General features: G+C 39.7%; 1 protein-coding gene across 1 annotated transcript in view; it reads left to right on the plus strand.

Moving 5' to 3' along the window:
- Positions 1-19,007, plus strand: part of LOC144523967 (inactive N-acetylated-alpha-linked acidic dipeptidase-like protein 2) — a 59,263-nt gene that overhangs the window by 14,394 nt on the left and 25,862 nt on the right. Inside the window, exons 2-3 of the mRNA XM_078259938.1 lie at positions 11,777-11,953; positions 18,085-18,253. Coding sequence (XP_078116064.1) covers positions 11,785-11,953; positions 18,085-18,253 — 338 coding nt within the window. The 5' untranslated portion in view covers positions 11,777-11,784. The remainder of the gene's footprint in view (positions 1-11,776; positions 11,954-18,084; positions 18,254-19,007) is intronic.

Raw genomic sequence — 19,007 nt, forward strand, 5'->3', positions numbered from 1 at the left:
GCATTCAAAACTCCGGTTGATTTATGAGGACTATGGTTAACTGCTCCTCAGATCTCTGCAGGGTAAATCCAGACAGCTAGCTAGACAATCTGTCCAATCTGAGGTTTTTGTTGCACAACTAAAACAACTTTTATCACACATCCACAAGTGACGTTTCAAGCTGATGCTCTTCTTCAGACTTGGAGACACTCAATCATTTCATTACACTGCCGTTTTTCTTTGTCCCCAGTGGTTCTTACAGTGCATTCCAATGTATTAAAATACCACCAGGAAACCCATCAGGGCGTGGGCATTATTGTATAATCAGAAAGTGTTTTATTCATGGATGTGAAAATATACAATGGATGGTAACTTTGAGGTTGTTTTAATGTATAATTTATGTAGGATTATGAATAATTTGTGGTCCTTGCCTTTCCCTCTGCCCTCCCTGCACTTCTCTGTGGCAGGGAGGGAAGAAAAGCCACGATTGACAGCTTGTTTCATGCTCTGTAATTATGGCAGCTGACAAGGTTTTGTCAAATTAAATGATTGGTGAGGAGAAGTATTTGGGGCAATATTCTCCCTCTTGCGTGTGTAGTTGTTCTGCTCCGATCACATGTACGACCTCGCCAGCAGGCCGACGTGTGCAGAAATGAATGAATGAGAGGTGAATCTAATGTAGAGTAAGGTGGACGATAGCAGAGACAGCAATGACCTGTCAATCCTTTTGGAGCTAAAAGAGACAAGGTGAAAGATAACTTTGTTCCTTAATCCTGCATTTGTCTTCCAAAGTGGTAGGCTTATGCATGTGTATATGTTTGTGTATTTGATATCAGAGAAATTATTTGAAGGGCGACTTTGTTGCAGCATACCAATGCTGTTGTTCCTCACCTCTGCGAAGCCACCAAGCTGTTTATGATTATGGAGAGCTGTGAAGGTCAAACAGAACTGCTGTTGCACCAGCTTTTTTATTTGTTATGCAGAGTTTGTTCTTAGGTCTGGCTCTGTAAATGACTTAAAAAAAGCCTACTTTGATCTTCAATGACATATAAAGGAGGCAGGTATGGCACATTAAATGATACATCATTTATTAAGCTAATTTTTTCTCACTCTGGCAGCTCAATATTTTCTTTATTATTGGCAAGTTTGCCCAAAACATATTGATTGAGTATTGATGCACGATGCAAGACTAAGATCTACCATGTCTACTACACCACTGTAAATTATGAAATAAAATCTATGTCCAGTACAACGGCAGCTGCAAAGTTTTTAATAAAGCAGCATGGGGAAACTAAATTTAACTTGCGTATACAATATGAAAGACAAATGATTTAAACTGTGGCTAGGTGCATATTTGACAATGTGTATTATAGATCTTGACAAGATCTTACATATATTAAATTTACATATTTCTGTGGGCTGCTTTCAAGTTTTTCTGCATGTATTATCTTCAAAAGTCTTGTCTCTGTGTTGTGGCTGTGTATGGTTCTTCCACACGCTACTGAGGCTCCTGTTTGTGAAATTAATAAATTGTTCAATTGCCAATATGTCTTGTTTCTTCAAACTTCAGTCATCCAATCCACCAAACACCAAACAAGTCAATGGCAGGATACGCTGTTTGGCATTGGCAGAGAAGATTTGGCAAATTTTTCATGGGCGCAACCCACATACTCAGCGCTGCTGCTCATCCCACAAATGCATGTTCCTTACAAATGGGCCACCATTTGAAAGGGCACTAAACAGGCTTTCCAAACGGTATAAGATTTATTGCCGAAAAGCATTGTTACCACAGAGAAATAATCAATCAAACACAAATTTCCTTACTTTTTGTGCTAAGTTTATATACACACACACACTTAATGTGTGTTAAAGTTCAATTCATAATGCATTTTGTTCTAATCTTATGTAACTGTCTGCCTCTCTAAAATGACATTAAACTTACATTTCTTTTGAACCTCTACAAATATACATTTCTCCACTCAATGGAACTCAAGGCCTGTATTTCATTGTATGTAGCCAATGTGCATGGCAGAGAGGAGGAGACAGATTTGTTTAAAATTTGAATATTAGCTTGACAAAAGTTACAACTGGAGAACTGACTTTTTCCTGACAGAAGGGGAAGTTTGATATGGATCAACTTTGATATAATTGTCAGATATCAAAGATATGGGTTTTGTTAGATATTGACAGCATACTTTACTTTTATTCTGTAACAGCATATGGCATAATTTAGATTTCCACAGCAACATTTCTAGGGATTACTAGTCAGAAACTCTTCCACCAACACTAAATCGCAATGATAGAAATGAGTTCAAAAGATGGGGATTTAATGTCTTCAATACAACAAGTCATCATTTTAAAATGATTCATTAGGTCGTAACTGCCTTCAAAATGACCCTTGTGATTGTTACAAAAATGATTTATATGTAATTTGCAACCTCTATGGATAACATATGTTTAATTAGGCACCCAAAACTCTTGTTAGATAAAGATAATGATCATTGTCTTGGATATGAAGCAATAAAACAGGTGTACCTGCATTTCTTGTATTTAAAATGAACTTTTTAAGTCAGATGCTTTTGAGTTGTAGCAGAAGTGCAGCTGCTCTACCCCAGTCCCCTGAGATGATGGGACTGTCACCTTACTTAAAACCAGGTCAGAAAAGGTGTACAACGGCAGTACCAAATGTTGTTACACTTTGAAATGGAGCTGTGAACTCAAAGAGCAACATTTTGTTTTTATCCCAAAACCACGGTGAGGGATGCAATCTTAAAAATTCAGTGACCCATACAGCCGAGATGACAGGCACAAGTCGCCCCCCCACCACATGATTTATTGAAAAACAGCTTTAAAGTATGGTGATGTTTCGGTCACAGACATCACCCATCAACAGCACCTAACTAGAAATGACAAGGAGGCAGTGGCGCAACAGTCAGAGGAGGACTAACAAATACCTTAGTTCAGCTCTAGCCCAGGGGACTTAGAAAATAGTGTTGAATTTCTGCTTTGGTGTCAGATCACAGTGAGAGAAACTACTTTCAAATGTAATCCTCTACTGCTGATTGCACAAGGATGCTCCAAATAAGTATTATATGTTAATCCTGTTCCTTTCAATAAGGTTTGGGTGACTTTGACACTTAGATTAAAGTTAAATAACGCAGACATCATTTTCATTAGGTTACATCTCCCCTAAATTGTATAAGCATCCGTCTAATCATCATACTGATTAATAGGTTTCAGTTGGAGTTGTCAGCATTTGAATTTGTCCAGTACTTTGCTTTACGGAAACATATGAAGAAGCCATCATTGGAACCTGTTTGGAAAAGGGTAGTAACTTTAAAAAAAATAGAGCTGCTAACGTTAAAAATTACTGACAGCAACTAATGACTATTATACACTAGAAGACTCTACGTCCGAAGGTCCGCGTTTATCCGCTGCTAAATTGCCGCAGGATGACTCGCTTCAGAAGGGTTAAAAATCTGCAACTTTCCTTTAGTGTTTAGCGCACCATTGCAACCATAAACAACACTGGCTCTAACCTTTGCTGCTTCCTGTTTGGTGCTGGAGGGAGCGCACCCATTGGTTGTTGACAATGTTTACGTGACTTAACTTCACTACTAAGACTTAAAGATAGTGCGTAGTTTCTGTTGCCCCCATGAGGAATTCTAAGTAATGACAACAAACCTGTCAGCGCGTCCACATGATAAAAGCCTTCCATGATCGTGTACCGCCCCCACGCAGTTGCTAGTAGCCAAGGAGACAGGGAGGATTAAAAAAACATGTACTTACTGTACGTAATGTACTTCAGAAGAGGTAATCATCTTCACTTGAGTTTCTGCGCGGAAAAGTCGCCGGACGATACAATCTTCTGAACATAGCCATACTGAGAAATACAGAGAGAGTTGTGTGGAGCTGATGGTCTTAATTAGTTTGTAGCAATTTGGATGTATTTGGATGTAACGTTTATTAATATCAAAAAGTTACGCACTAAAGGTTTAAAACTTACGGTTATATCAAACACGTTTGATTTTGTCGGCAGGTCAAGACGGGGAAATGACTGACTCGGGCTTCAGCCACGGATGTTTTGACTGTAGCTCAGGATGTTATTTTCAATGTAGGCAACACAAAGTTTAGGTACGCAATAATATTGCTACATTTTGTTTGAAGTTCCCGTGACATGACGTTTACGCGCTTGTGCTCCATGTATTTTTGCCGTCGTTTCGGTTTTCCACCTCTGATGTAGAGCACCGTACAGCCGGCGCTTCCCTAAACTTTGTCTCATTCAGAGACCAGTGTCTCAAACGTGGCTCTTTGTCTGTTAGACGATTTGAATGAGGTCTACCATAACAGCAGAGCAATAACATAATGCACAGCAGACTGGTGCAGGTGGATTATTTCCTGAAATATTGTGACTTCATTCTTGCAATTTTATAACTTTATTTTTCTCAAAACATTACGACTCCCCCAACTCTCAGAGAACACAGATGGGATGAGTTATATTTTGAATGTGCAGAATGTTTCGAACATGAGCAGACATCTTGCTGAAACACATCTGGGCTATTAAAGTCCAGGGGTTTAATGCATCATTGAGGTGAATAAGTGCCACATGCACATTTAAAAAGGTTAGTTCTCCAACAATGCAAAAGAGGAGTGAGGAGTAAATTATGTTTACATGTATGCTGACTCAATCAGCACAGATAACATCAAATGAGAAAAGTGGATCCACAGGAGAATCAATAGTTGAACACAATACAGAATGCTTGAGAGCCCATTATATACAATTATAGTTTCATATTTTGAATTGTTTGTTCAATTGTTTCCCTTTAGATAAATACAGATATCTCCATACACTGATGCAGGAAAAGATAGAAATAGGTGCATACAGTTCACCAAAATGCAGGAAATTAAATGTTTATTGCTCAGAATTTCCAATATTGGACTGAAATCATGAGATTCTTGCTAGACTCTAGCAAGGATCTCATGATTCAATAAAAATGCCCGAAACCATATATAATACACTGGTAACATTGTTTTAATGGTGAGCTACTGAGTTGACCAAAATCTTTTGAATTAACTCCTGAAACAACCTCCTAGAGCACTTGATATTTTACAACTTGTGGGATTTGGGGGCACTATTGACAAAAGTCTAGAGTGATTATCTTTGGATGTGCCCTGAGGGAAAAAGTGAAGACACTTAGCAATGGCCTAAGGATCTTATTCTGCACATTTTACATGGCAATTGTGTCATCTTTAATGAAATGCTTCTCTGAAGTCTAAATAACAAATTACATGTACATACAACAACAAAAAGAAAAGAGAGACAATCTAGTTACATGGTTTTCACTCCCCATCAGTGATAGGTATCAGGCTAAAAGCCCAGTGCAGTGTGTGTGTGTGTGTGTGTGTGTGTGTGTGTGTGTGTGTGTGTGTGTGTGTGTGTGTGTGTGTGTGGCTCTAACAAGAGGTCAGTAGTTAAATGAACTTTTGTTCCATTTTACTGAGAGGATCCTTCATCTGCATTGAGCTAGAAGTAATGAAAGTGTGGTGGAGCATTGAAGATTGATGCCAGGGAACTCCCAGACCTCTTCCCTCTGCTTTTTACCCTCTCTCCTTCATCTATAAACACTCTTTCTGGCCTTCATGTTTTCAACAGTTTGGCTTTGTGTCTCTGCCACTGCCTCTGTGTCTTTTTTTCTCCCCACTGTGTCTACCGTCCCTACTCTCCAGGACTATTCTTCTAATTGTCTCTGTCTGTGTCTTCCTCTCTCCACTTTCTCCTTTCTATCTGAATATCTTCTTGAATCTGCTTTCTAAAACAAAAGTGGCTACTCAACCGTCAAGGACAATTCAGCAATCGCTCAGACATCTGTGACCTATTCAGAGCTGAACTGATCTGGAACTGTAAAAAGTCTGAATAACAATTATCAGTATTAGTGTAGTTACGTATATGGGTGTGGGCAGGAGACTGGAAATATCTTAAACACAATGGTGTAACAATTGACATACAATTGTGCAAGACACTGATAAAATATGCTTTATATGTGTCTGAATCATAGACTGTATATAAAGAATGGACGTAGCATCAGTGACTATGTTTACATGCACATAATATTCTGGTTTTTGCCCTTATTCCGAAAAAGACGATATTCCGACAAAGCTGTTTACCTGGCTAATGAAAGAGAATATTCCACTAATATTCCTGTTTACATGTAGCCATGCAAAATACGATTTTTTCAAAGTTTACCAGAGATGACCGACTTGTTGGACCATGTGAACTTTCATTCCTTCAACCAGCTTCCAAAAACCTTTTGATATCCAAGTCTTTGATAATGTTTAAAAGTAGCTGTGTTTTTCCTTCCTATCGGGTCTGCAGCCTTGCAAACTGTGTTAAAAACCCCGATTGATATTCCGAAAGCGCTGTATACATGTTCAAAGAATACATCTAAAACCTGAATAATACCGGAATATCCCACGTCTTAATCGGAAAATGCTATATTCGGGAAAAAGGCCTTTTTCGGAATATCCAACCGGAATATGCTGTTTACATGACCTGTATCAAATTTGGAATATTGCGCTGCTCATCTCAGCTTATGTTAACACAGAGAGTGGACACAAAGCGAAGGGGCTGCTTCAGGGCTCTGTGTGCTTGACCCTGAACTTACGGCCTCACACTAAAAGAAAGAGGGGGTGGGTGACTTTGGGGGCGGGATTTAGGTTGCTCACCCAATCAGAAGTTAGATAGACTATACAGAAGTTAGATAGAAAATACAAGATAGACTGGTATTTTCTTTTCTATAGTTTCCATCGGCTGAACACATTTTCTTAATTTTTGATTGGGTTGACAAGAAGCCAATTAATTAAGTACCTTGGTTCCAACACAGTAAGAGGGTCAAAAGTTTAGGACAAGAACATTGACAACACCCAAAAATAAGTTCACTGCTATTTTAATGTACACATGGTTAGCATTGCTAAGCCTCTATCATGATTGACAGGTTGGCGTATAGCCACGCCCCTAAAGCATCCCCTACTTTATCGTAAATTTGAAAATAAATTGGACCATCATTTACAAAATGAACATCATGCTGTATTGAAGAAGACTTGAACAAAGAGAAAATGTTTATTGAGGTAATAAATCAAGGCAGAAGTAGGGTCATTTCCCCATAGATTTCTATATAAACTGATATTTTTTGGAGCTAGTGGAGTCGCCCCCTGCTTGATGTTATATTTTCTAGTTGTTGCTATATTATTATAATCTAATTAAGGCTGTAATGATCTTAAACAGCCAAATCTATATAATGTGACACATATTAAACAATGATAGAGTACAGTCATGCTGTATTAACAGAGATGTCCCTGTATACTTACTATTAAATTACTATTACCAATTACAAATATTGTTTAAAAGAGACAATGCCGACTACTTTGAAATCCAAGCTAAATACCTACCTGTTTACCATGCTTTGATGAATTTTCTTTCAAATACAATTTGGAGTTTGCTTTAATGTTTTTATTCTGAGTGTTTTTGATTGTTCTAGTCATATTATTGTTCTACTACGTGTGCTTTTGCCTGTTTTCTTACTCTGTGTTTGCTTCTATTGACTGTATTTTTTTGTGCTTTTACTTGCTTTTATTGCTTTTTATCATTAGTTTCTTGTGCTTTCGCCTGTGTAATCTCTAAAGCACTTGGGTTGCCTATGGGTATAAAGTGCTATATAAATAAATGTAACAGAGCCCCAGGAACAGCACTGGGTTGTGAGTTGATTTCGGTGTAGTGGCCACAACCAGAATTGCAGGTCATGTGCCACCCACTGGCCTGAAAAGAAATTCTGACAGAGATTAATGGGAGAGAGCCAAATCTTCTGACTTGACTCCTTTAATCTTCAAAATCTAAGCCGTAATATAATGTAATCCAATCGGCTCCTTCAACCTGTGCACCAAGCAGAATGTGGCCAAATTGGCACACAGAAAAAGAGTCACCTGGTTGAATGGGAGCGGCGCTCCATGTCTCGGCGAAAGGACAACAACATCTCCAGACATCCCGCTGGAAACCTACGGAGGCCGGGAGGCCACCAAGCTCACCTCCAACGCCTGCATACTGGCTAGCAGGATCCCCAGCAGAGAAGCCGCAGTCGCTTTTCAATTTCTCCACGCTTGTATTGGTGCACACTCTGATTAAGAGATGGAGATGGACGCAGATATGGTCTTATTTGTCCGCGTAGTCAGGATCGTACCCGTAGGTGGTAGCTGATCTTCACCTTTTTCTCTGTGTTTACGCTAATGTTTACATTTGAGGCTAGGAGAGTTGACAGGAGGTTAGTCTGTATCCACGATATTCCACTTATGGGATTGCTCGGGTGTCGCTGGAAATTCCACCGGATGTCCTTCTCTTTGGCTTGTCTGTTACCTTCAGCTTTCTTTGTGTTGGAGTTTTAAACTCCGGTGGATTTATGAGGACTCTGGTTAACTGCTCCTCAGATCTCTGCAGGGTAAATCCAGACAGCTAGCTAGACTCTGTTGAATCTGAGTTTTCTGTTGCACGACTAAAACAACTTTTGAATGTACACGTTCCACCAAAACAAGTTCCTTCGCCAAGCTATTTTGGCGCTTAGTGCCGCCCATGACGATTGTGATTGGTTTAAAGGAATGCCAATAAACCAGAGCACGTTTTTCTCCCATCCCGGAATGTTGAGTGGACTAGCCAGACCTTCCTCTGCAGCGCTGTGGAGGAAGCAGAGTCAGCAGGAGACTGGTGAGTTGTTTTCCCTATCCTGACTACATAACAGGATAACGTAGATGGTGCAGAGATGGTCTAGTGAGCTTGAGCTCATCTTCTCCTGCTTTTCCGTGTCATTTACATTTGAAAACTTGACTGGCCAGCTGGATAGCTAGCCTAGGCTAGCATAGTCGGCAGGAGTTTGGCAGGAGGTTAGCAGAGTCGGCAGGAATCTGGTAGGTTGATTTGCCGAGCCTGATGAGGGACCAAGACTGTAAAAATAGTGGACATAGCAGCAGTGACATCACCCATTCGTTTGTGGACTGCCGTTTTGAAGCCTTGAGTTTGACGATATGTGCCATCTTGTCTTTTTGCAAACGGATGTGGTGATTTTTGAAGAGAGGGTGGAGCTGGGAAGGGTGGAGCTAGGAAGAGTGGAACTAGGAAGGGTGGAGCTAGGAAGGATGACGCGGCCAAGCCAGTGTTGTTCATGGTTGCAATGGCGCTGCGCTAAACTTCATGCTAAAGAGGGAAAGTTGCAGATTTTCAACCCTTCTGAAGCGAGTCATCCACCGGATGGCGGGTAAACACGGCCCTCCATGCCCCGGCTTGCCCTCCTCCGCCACAGTTGGGTACCCAGCTGTCTTCCAGAGACCGTGAGCCTCCTGTTCCTCCTCGCTTAGGCATCCAGGACCCAGTGGTGTGTGGGCCAGGGAGGATTATTTGGATGTATTCTGTTTTTTGTCATCATTTATCCTATCAGTAATCCTTCGAAATTTGTGAGATCTCATAGTTGCTCATGCTTGCTTTTTTCTTCAGCTTTGCCTCCAGGTGGTTTATACATGTAATTTTTTGAATAAACCATCTTGTACAGTGGTCTTCACCGAATAATGGCCTATAAGTTTGACTGCACTTTTGAGGCATTGATTTTATTTAACTGTGTTTTTTGGGGGGAGGGGCAAACAGTTATTGATTGGGCAGTTAATTTGTCATATTCATGGTAGACTTTGATGATGGAGTGTATGAAAGGGACTGTTAAACTTGATGACATACCAAGACACAGCTGAGGTTTTATAGCTGATGTCCAATCAGACACACACATACACACACAAAATCTTCATGTATGTGATTCCAGCCGTGGTGAGGGTTAATGATGCTGTTTAGGAGCTGTATTGAACCCAAACCAATTTTACACATACACACACACACACACACACACACACACACACACACACACACAAATTCATACATTCACCATCTCCAAGTTCAGACATACTCACCACACCCCTAAGGCTATGAATTTCTGTTGCACATGCACACACACAAACACACATACACTCACTCAGGTCCAGTACTTAACTCTATAACTCACCCTAACTTGCGTTCTCTTAGTCATATTAAAGTGTGTAAATGCATCTTAGTACACCCTGCAGTGCTTTTAGTCTTCATAATTGTGTGCTGAGAGGCTCTGGTCAGTAACTTAGCCCAAGTAGCTATTAACCACACTTATAACATTTTCTTCTATATTCAGCACTAATGTAACATCCATTACCTTCAAATGAGCAGTTTTAATCTGACACAAGTGGCTGATACCAGGCTTTCTACACACACTGCCTGGGTTATATGCCTATGTATTTAGGCTAGCTCTTTATTCATTTAATTAGGCTCTGGCAAAAAAACAAGAGTTGTCCGACAAAAATGTTGGCTTGCTAAATATTTGTCCCAATGCAATGGATGTCAACTTGCAATGCATTGCACTTTGAATGGGGGGGTGGGTTCTACTGTTAATAGCGATTGTCGATTAATTCTGATTACTAATAACATTCCAGTTTCTCATTGTATCATAAACCGCTGTGCAGAGGTTTAGCGTCTGACATACCTTCAAACCATAGACTGTAAAAATAATGGACGTAACATCAGTGACGTCACTCATTAGTTTGTGGACTGCCGTTTTAAAGCCAGCAATTTGCATTTTGGCCATCGCCATCTAGGAAATTTGGAGCCAGAAGTGACCATATTTGGACCGGAGGGCGGAGCTGGGGGATGATGCTAAGCCAGTGTCATGTATAGTTTCAATGCTGCTGCGCTAAGCTAAACATTTAAAGAGGGAAAGTTAGCGATTTTCAACCGGCTGAAGCAAGTCAGAGTCAGAGTTTTGTAGGCGTGTAAACGGGGACCTCCGGGCACTGCATGTACAGCAATACACAGAACTGTATCAAAATTGGCAGACTCTCCCCTCAGTTACCAGCTAGCGCCAGCTAGCTAGCCTTGGTTGGCAAGGTGCTACCGAATGCTGAACAAGACATTTTTAGGTGACCAAAATGTTCCAATTAACTTTCATGAACTGAAAACACACAATAAAGGGTCAAAGTTTTAAGATAATTTTTTGGGCCTTTACCCTTTATTCGATAGTGACAGTGGCTAGACAGGAAAGGAGGAGAGAAAGAGAGGGGATCACCCAAAAACAAGTTAACAGCTATTTTAATGTACACAGGGCCATGGATACACATTGCTTAGCCTCTGTCCTGATCGGACAGGTCGGTGTGTAGCCACGCCCTGAAACTTGCCCTGCTTTACCGTCTATCCATCCATCCATTTTCATCAGCTTTTTCGGGGTTGGGTCGCGGGGGCAGCAGCTCCATCAGGGGACCCCAAACTTCCCTTTCCCGAGCCACATTAGCCAGCTCTGAACGGGGAATACCGAGGCATTCCCAAGCCAGTGTGGCTTTATCGCCTTGTATAAAATAAATGGGACCATAATTTACTAAATGAAATTCACGCTGTATTGAACAAGTCTTGAAAGTAGCGATTGAGTCTATGAACTCATTATGAAAATGTAGCATTTTCATGAGGAAATTGAAGGATGCAATTATAATTTCAATGAAGCCTGCTTTTTAACTCCTGCGCATCCTCACACGGACAGGTGACAAGAGACGCTGTTTGAGGTTAAGGGCTTTTGCTTATGGGTCAATGGTGTTGGAATTAATGTTTCCAATATGACCCGAGGAAGGTTTTTATAGAACTCTGGGACACTTTCTCTGTGAAACTTGAAATTAATGAAAATTTTATGCATTTGAAATCCAGGTGACAACATGGCATACAGGAAGGTGTGTGACGCCCAGGGTGGCCCAATGGTCAGTGAGGTTCTGCACTGCTCTGGAGGTATGGATCTCGATTGGGACCTGGAAAAGGAGGAGCTACAGGAACCAGGACCAAGCATGGACCGCCTGCAGACACAACACATGGATTGCCAGAGATCAGGTAGGGTTTGCTTTAAGATAAGATGGATTAAGCTATTTGCTTATTTGGTAAAATATATTTTTTCGGACTAATTTTGTAAAAAATAATAATGAAATAACAGTCTAGCTACAGTTACCAGCAGATCCCAAATTTGACTTCATCTGACTATGCAGCTGGTCAAACAAAATCAGTGGAATTCGCGTTACTTTTGACAGCCCTACTTACTATTAGCTCTATTGAAAGGACAATTACAGCTCATATTAAAGCAAGGCTTTGTTTTGTGTTGTCGCAGTTTTGTGAACAGAGCTTCTCTCCATGGCTTCATCCCTCATCCACTTTACAGGCTTTACAGCATACATCCCTCGGATGGATCATAAGAAAATAACATGGATGTATTAATAGAACACATGGTGAATTACAACCATTAGCTATATCCATTATTAAAGCTACAGGACCCAGAGATGGGGACTCGAGTCTGAGACTCGGACTCGAGTCGCACTTAAGTCGCACAAACAGTGACTTCAGACTTGACTTGCAACTCGACCCAAAAGACTTCAAACTTGACTCGGACTCGAGCTTCGAGACTCGTCAACAACCTGTTTTCATGCAATTATTGCTTTTTAAATCAAAATGTATTAATGTATTTCCTGTTTCTTTTATTGGCGCATATACCTTGGGGAAACGTATGATGAGCTGCATGTCCCCTGCCCTTTGCCATAATGTGCAATGTTACGTTGCACACTATTATTAGGCATAGCGCATGCGTTACGCATGCGCTATGCCTATGTGCACACACTCACATATCAAAAAATGCATTGACGATGGCGACACCAACTCCTGCCGGAGTTGTGCCTTTTGTCATTAGTTTTGCTTTCAATAACTTCTTAAACAGCGGTAGTCAGCGAACAGCTACATGCAAGGTGTGTGGCACCAAGATAAATGATGCCGGATCAACAACGTCGAACTTCATCAGGCATCTCAAAAATGCACCCAGATAGGTCAGTTACTTATGGGGTGCCAAATGTAAAAGTCCGGTTACAATTTTTTAGCTGATACATTTTCAACATTTAGCTCACTTTCCTCACATTTAGCGCATTTTCCTCAGATTTGAGAGATAAATTATATATATATGTTAAATATATATCTAAATGTTATATCTAAATCTAAATGTTAAATATATATCTAAATCTTAAATCTTAAATCTAAATGTTATATCTAAATCTAAATGTTAAATGTTAAATCTAAATGTTATATCTAAATCTAAATGTTAAATTTATATCTAAATGTTAAATGTTAAATCTATATATTATATCTCAATCTAAATCTTAAATATATATCTAAATATTATATCTAAATCAAAATCTTAAATATATATCTAAATGTTAAATCTAAATGTTATATCTAAATGTGTCGCCAAGTGTAAAGCTAAACATTTAGAAAATATTCAAATCCCCAAGGAAACCACACCCACTGCAGTGGCTTCAAATCGCGCTGCACCCAGTGATGCCCCAGCAAGGGGTATCTCTGCTGTAGCCAGTGGGTACTTGGAAAGATTGTGGAGCAGCTTAACTAATCAAAATAATAATTGAATTATGATTGATTTAAAACAATATATCAGCTAAAACAGCTCAACACATATGTTAAAACATATAGCGAAGTAATCAATGGTAGAAAAAAATTGCTAAAAGTGGCCTACTGACTTAGCTAACAGTTGAAATGATTAGCTAAAAGTAATGGATGACTTTTGAAACATTAACCACACTTCAAGTAAAAGGTCTAGTTAGTAGAATTTCTGACCAAACCAACCTAAATGTTTACAGTTCAATTGCATGAAAATGTAAGAATATTCACTTTAATATGATAAATAGTGTGAACACATTGGGAATTGATAGGGCGGGGTATGTGAGTTTATATGACAGGGCTGTGGGGGAACCTCAGACCAGAAGGGTTGGAAAGCACTGATCTACAGTATTTTATATTATTGACCGACCGGTATATTACAGACATGCCTTAATAGTTGTGTTAATCACAATACTGTTTTTTGAATTACATATCTCCATGTGTGACTAACGTCATCCTTCCCAAGCAATCTAACATTAGCCCAGCATGGATAAAGTCCAGCTATGCATCCAACATATTCATCTGAACACAACTAAAATGTCACAATCCAGCCACTTGTAAGAAGTTTGTAATACTGGTTACATAGCTAGTTATCGTGTTTTATTAACCTTAATTATGTTTGCCAAGGCTATATTTTATTGGCTTGCAAAGTAGCTATCCGTTAGCAACGCTAACGTTAGCTAGCTAATTTATGTCAAAAAGCAGTAGCTAACTAACGTTACTGCCAAGATATAGTTTCATTGTAAGACAGTGTAAACACATGACAACACTTGACGAGTCTTACAACACCTCTCTGGTCTCTAGTGAAATCATATCTTGGCAGTCGTTAGCTAATGTTTCTGCTTTTTGAGATAAATTAGCATTAGCAATGGATAGCTCCTTCGCAAGCTAATATAGCAACATAATTAAGGTTAATAAAATATTTAATGTAACCAAAGTATTGAAAACTACTTACATGTGGCTATAGTGTGACAGGCCTACTCTACTCTGGGGTACTTTCCATAAAATCATCTCTCAATGCAAATCAAACCAGCTATTAGGCTAACTGAAATAAAACCATGCCAATCTCTAGGTATGGTGAACGGTATGTGATGATGCGGGGCTATTTTAATTCCAAAGGCCAAGGGAACTTTATCAGGATGCATAGTATCCTGGATCCATGAAATAACTGGCCTTTAAAAATAAAAATCTGCCTGTCTCTATGGGAATTTAACATAGGGGTGTACTTACTTATGCCCCCTGTATTTTAAGGAAGAACATTTATTTATTTACGATACATTATTCATTCACAAAGAAAATTGGTGTCCTTAGAGATTGGATTTTTCCTCATTTTTTAATTAAGGCATTAAGATCAATTTCCTAAAGATGATTTTTTTATTCCTCTTTTTAGTCAACTTTTGCATGGGTGTCCTAATTTGTTCACATGACTATATATAATTTCTGTCTGAAATGTGAGGAAAATGCGCTAAATGTGAGGAAAGTGAGCTAAATGTTGAAAATCTATCAGCTAAAAAATTGTAACCGAACTTTTACATTCGGCACCCCATAGTCACTTGCTAATGTGAAAGAGACGTTAAATTTATCATACTGTATATCGTCACAGGTAACAAGCTAACCACCGCAAAGTGTTGTGCTAATGCTGGGAACAGGCAAAGTGTATCTTTATAGTTGTATCCATATGATGTGACAGACTTAGGTTAATATTTCACCAGGTCCGAGGGCTAGAGGGATGTGTTAAGTAGCAGAAGATTAGACTATACAATGTCCTACGTTGGAGCCCCATTGTAATTTCTGGATGTAGCTAAATCAAGCTAGCTCCATTAAAGCATACGTGATATTTTTCCCGTCATAAGTTCAAATCCACTCTTGGCTGTAGTGCCCTGTACTTTCAATACAGATGTTTCCCTTAAACTGTGAACACTGAAACATGTAATGCATGATGAGGTTGGGCTTTACAGCCAGTTAGTAACATAGACAAACATGTATTCTTTGGTGCAGATACCAAAATGTTGAAAAATACAGTTATGAAATTGAAACAGAGTTCTTAATTTGTGTTTCTTCAGATTGCATTGCAGTAAACCCCATAAAGTTATCCTACAACTGATTTTGATACTGTACTGTATGGATGGTAGCTACAGGACATGCTTGAATTCATAAGATTTAACAATACAGTGTTAGGGACAGATCAGATGGCCAGAGACTTGAGACTTGACTTAGACTCGTGGCAAAAGACTTGAGACTCGACATGGACTTCCAAAAAATTACTTGTGAACATCTCTGACAGGACCTCGGGAGAACAGTCATATGAGCATGCGCAGTGCAGGGCGACATGGGCGGGCACAGTCCCCCGGGTCTGCTCGCATCCATTATGCACGTTCATCATGCCTAGTTTAATAACTCTGGATTCGGCTACTAGTAAATGTAAAAAAAAAAAGTGATGTTTTAAACAAGGACCCTTTAACTGTTCGGGCTGGTAAGTTGATGTACCCCAAAAAAAATTATCTGCTGAAATATAGAAGTTTCTTTCGCCATGCAAAGTCTCTGGGAAAAGTATTTCTGGGCCGGAGGTATGCAGTTCCACCGTTAACCGCTAAGCCCATGGTTGCTTTAAGACATGGCGCTGTTCCTGGGGGCTTGGTTGGCCCAGCTTAGCGCACATTCGCTATTGGCTACTGTAAACGCTAATCAATATCTGCGACGAGACAAGTCCCTCCCTAGTTGTTGCCTTCGTTGGTTTGATTGGTTAGGTTTAAGCATTAGGAGTGCGATTGGTTAGGGTAAGAATACCAGGGTTGGCCAATCAGAGGCAGAGTAGAGCGGGACATGTCTTCACCGTCAAATTTGCTCAGCATTAGCCGTTAACGGAGCTTTTGGTGTCTGTGACCACAGCTAGATGGATGGGACCAAACAGTGCAGACCAGTTTTTCGACTGAGAATACACTACCAAGAGGGTTTTCTTTCCGGGTTTGGCTCTTAGCAGCCCTGGGCTGAGTCAGCTAATTTAACAGCTACAGCTAACTGAATACACTAGCTAGCTAACGGCAGCTAACTACAGTTTGTGGTTACTTTAGTAAGCTGCTGTAATCTAGTTTTAGCAACAAGTAACGTTAGCCTAAAGCTAACATTATCTGTTCAAAATTCATTAAATCACCTCAGTACTGCACTCACGTCCAAATGGTTCCACTTTACTTGAGGTTATGGATATTATTCATTACACCGTCATATAAGCATTTGATGATGAAATCAAACTTCATGACAGATTCAAATTGTTTCACTTTACTTAACTTAATAAAGTAGTTTATTAAAGTTTGATAATTGGGCCTGTCATGACATATTTATGACTGGTTATGTTGTCTAGTTTAATGTCAAGTTGTCATAACACATAGATTGTTGTCTTCACTAAAGTCAAGTTGTCATGACAATGACATCTCGGACAATGCTAACTTTGCATTCAAAGTGTCATCATTTACCAAATGACACTTAATGACAAACAGTCATGAACACTCAAAATGACTCTTTTTTTTTGTTCATGACAGATGTCATGTCATAATAATGACGGTGTCATGTCAGTCTTATGAACACCCCTTCAAATAAAGTGTTACCAAAACGATTTTCCAGCCAAAGACCTGACTTTTAGTAAGGCTAGTATTAGTGTGTTAAAAGTGATGATCTGCCTCATTTTTTACATTAAATGTAAATTAATACTGTCTGATTGATGTCATGACAGTTAACAAGATGAGTCTGTGAATTATTTATGAAACATTTTGCCACATTAATGAGAATCCCACAGCTCATTCAACAGTCAAACAGTTTGGGGAGAAAAACATATTACTCAAATCAGCTGGTGTTAATTTATGTTGTGTATATTATGACATTTGATGTTGGAATGTACCTTAATGTAATTATACAAATACTTCTCATCCTTGATTCATCATGTGTGTATCTTTTCTGATGCATGTATGACTTAAACATGCTTATAATAAACATGATTCAGTGTTCTTTGTGTAATTTATCTTTAAGTTGGCAGATATTTTCCAGCATGCCAAAACAAGTTTCTGTCTCGTGCTTTTGATGATCTTAAAATGTGTTTTACACAGAACTCTTACACATAATCACTGTGAAAAAATACTGCTTTTAATGTGAGAAGTTTACCACTGCCAGCAGCTGGCAAGAAGAGACACTTCATAAATACCCTAAAGCTAGACTTGAGTTCCTCAGCTTTGAAGGACTCTGTTTTAAATTTTGCCTGGAGTTCTGTATCAGTAGTGGTTTTCTATACTCACAAATTCCTTCTCAAGCAAGTGGGCTGATCGTTTCAAAACTCAAAACTGAGCATTACATTTGTATTTCATATCCTATTTACAGTTTTCAGCATTGCAGTTGGAGTTTGTTGTCAGTAAGTTACCAGTAACCAACTCAAACTGTCAAAGAGTGTATTTAGTCAATGTGACCTATGACATACTTGATGTTATTCATTTTTTAACAGGTGGGTTAGCAAAATATGTCTTATTTGTCAGTGATATCACTTTCAGACCCTGTCCCTGACCCTGACCCTGAGCTGATGGAACCCATCCAGCCGTCTGTCTCAGTTTCACCACATGGACGATTTGAACGCCTCCAAGAAGATCCCAACTACATCTCCCACTTCACCAGGGCTCCGGGCCATAAAGGCCAACGACGGCTCCACTGCTTCCTGCTCAGGTAATTCAGGAATGCCCAGGTAACCTTTGTATAACTCAAGTCAGAAATGTCCTGCTGCGTTTCAGTGATCTGCTACAGCAGAATTAGTAATATCTGGTGTCACCAAATTCATCATCATGGATTAATCTCTTGACCAGAGGTCAACAGGAAACACTATTGAAAACAGTAGTGTAATAAAAAATATTAAAGGGTAACTTAGGTTTTCTTTTTCAACCTGGACCTTATTTCCCCAAGTTTTTGGGTCTAAGTGACTGATGGGAACAACAATCTTTGAAATTGGTCCAGTATTACACAAGACTGCTGTGGTGAAACCGAGCGAAACAAGCTACAATGTAAGTATTTTTTTGCAGACTTAAGCCTGTTTTACAGTTCTGCGGAGGCTCCACGCAGAGCTTTCGCCGTAGCCTACGTAAGTGACCTGATGTTTATACTTGTGAGCCGGCGTGTGTGTGTGTGTGGGGAGTGGGTGATAGAGCGAGGCAGAAGTGAGAGTGACGGCGTTCAGCTTTGGAGCGAGTACCGACTCTAGAGTCATAGTGAGAGAAACAAAGTGTTTCCCCTGTGTTTTCTGACCAAGGTGGTAAAACCTATCCTTGATTTCATGTTGTTTATGGAGAAGGAGAACCAGGAAATGAGTCAGGGGAAATGCAACGCTACCAAGCAACGGCTGTGCGACGTGCGACGCTGCGACTTTTCGAGAGGTGCACATCAGGCTACGGCGTAGGGTTCGGCGTAGACGTCGATTCCACGCACA

Source organism: Sander vitreus, chromosome 9, assembly GCF_031162955.1.
Source record: "Sander vitreus isolate 19-12246 chromosome 9, sanVit1, whole genome shotgun sequence".
Taxonomy (NCBI): domain Eukaryota; kingdom Metazoa; phylum Chordata; class Actinopteri; order Perciformes; family Percidae; genus Sander; species Sander vitreus.